Here is a 1,726-nt window from a genome sequence, read left to right as displayed (position 1 = left end):
TAGATTTTTGTGTTTAAAAATATATTTTAAAGAGAATTAAATCGGTGCCGGACAGTTGTGACATGTCCCTTGTTAGTTATGTTAATATTATTACCTCCACTAGTGAGAAGACCAGTACCGAGCCAAGGTTTTATATGTTCATAAATTATACTCTTTTCAATGTGCCGCGAGCTGCTTAGTATTGTCTGAAATTACAGAAAGTATTGAGTTAAACATTTTTATCTCAGACTCAACGCAAATAATCATTTAATTGATATAGAAATTATTTCAAATATTTAATTTTCTCTAACTTGTGTTTATAACTATGTAACAATGTAATGAAATCTTTGAGAATGCATCAAACAAAATAAAAAATAAAGCTAATAACAGTTAACGCAGATGTCAGTATAATATTTTAATGTTTATTAGTCAAATATTATATAAGTAACGCAAATGTCTAAATCACAATTTCAGTCCTTCTCAGTGCAATTAGAATACAAAAAAAATAAAATATATTTAATAGATCTGTTTTCATTACTGTTGCGTCTATTCCACATACTTTACTTCTTATTTTCGTTCATATTAACAACAAACCTGTTAAGAAATAAAATTTATGTTTAGTATATTAATATACCGTGTGTAGAACACGATGAAAATAAGAAGCAAGATAGATAAAACAAACATACGTTATACGCAACGATAAAAAAAAGATTTATTAAGAAGCTTTACGTTTATCTTTTTCTTTATATTCTAAATGTATAGAGGACTCAAATTATCATCAAAACCCAGCAAATTATAACTGCAATATTGCAGCAACATTATAACATTTCGGCAATACAGCTGGAATATTGGAATTATAATCTGTGTTTGCTGGAAACATTTACGGTACCTATATATTATTCTACTAATAAGTGTTACACACCAATATCTACGGTATAGTTTCTATTAGCTTTATATCTCATTTTCTTTGATTATTGATAAGTAAACATATATTCCAAAATAAAAGAATTATCTTAATTTCAATAATTACATTATTATCTAATATATCAATAAAAAGAGAATAAAATTTTGTTCACATTTTATTACCTCTAGATCATCTGGATGATTGATGAATACAGCGGACAGAAAAAACAACCAAACTTTAAAAATGTGATACTGTTTATTAAAAGTAGACACTATTTTCCATAGTTCCTCTAAAAAAAGGTATGTATATGTATATTTCGTAAATTTACCAAAATATTATAATTATTAGTTAAAAAAAATTGATTGTCATTGTATATATTTATCATTATATATATTTATCATTTATCGTTATATGTATGTATAATATGCTTTATAATTTTTTATACAACTTAGTAATTTGGACAATAAACAATATTATTACGTAGAAGAAAATTCAAGAGCTTAAATAATTTTTAAAAGTAATCATAATGCTGCGTAATGTTAATAATTATGTTTTAAAGGAAAATATTTTTACACATATACAGTGCAAAGACAAATTTATGTTAATGTACAAAAAATTTTAACTTGCCTTGTGAACCAAGAAATTGGAAAATATTTCCTAGAATCGGGAAACCTGATGGACCTGGTATAAGATTGATGAGACGCCCGTTTCTTCCATAATGTGCATAATAATTCCACACCAATATAATGAGGATGAATAACAGCAATATAGTAATTAACATCGTTTGTTGCCCAAATGATTAACCAATTTAATTTTGTTTTCTTTGATTCAGATCGGAAGAGC

At 25.9% G+C, this 1,726-nt stretch overlaps 1 protein-coding gene across 1 annotated transcript; it reads right to left on the bottom strand.

Annotated features, from left to right (window-relative positions):
• Window positions 1–94: 94 nt before the first annotated feature.
• On the bottom strand, window positions 95–1,707 carry LOC105460131 (cytochrome P450 4C1-like; the record flags this gene model as incomplete). Its single annotated transcript, XM_011706575.1, has 3 exons — window positions 1,511–1,707; window positions 1,066–1,172; window positions 95–185 (listed from the first exon to the last, which is right to left on the bottom strand). Coding segments are annotated over exons 1-3 (352 nt in total), but the record flags the coding sequence as incomplete, so codon positions are not given.
• Window positions 1,708–1,726: the final 19 nt, after the last annotated feature.

The sequence above is a fragment of the Wasmannia auropunctata genome, unplaced genomic scaffold (assembly GCF_000956235.1).
Source record: "Wasmannia auropunctata unplaced genomic scaffold, wasmannia.A_1.0 LD327973.1, whole genome shotgun sequence".
NCBI classification, from domain to species: domain Eukaryota; kingdom Metazoa; phylum Arthropoda; class Insecta; order Hymenoptera; family Formicidae; genus Wasmannia; species Wasmannia auropunctata.
Note: the sequence above shows the minus strand (reverse complement) of the source record. Positions and strands in the feature narration are given on the sequence as shown.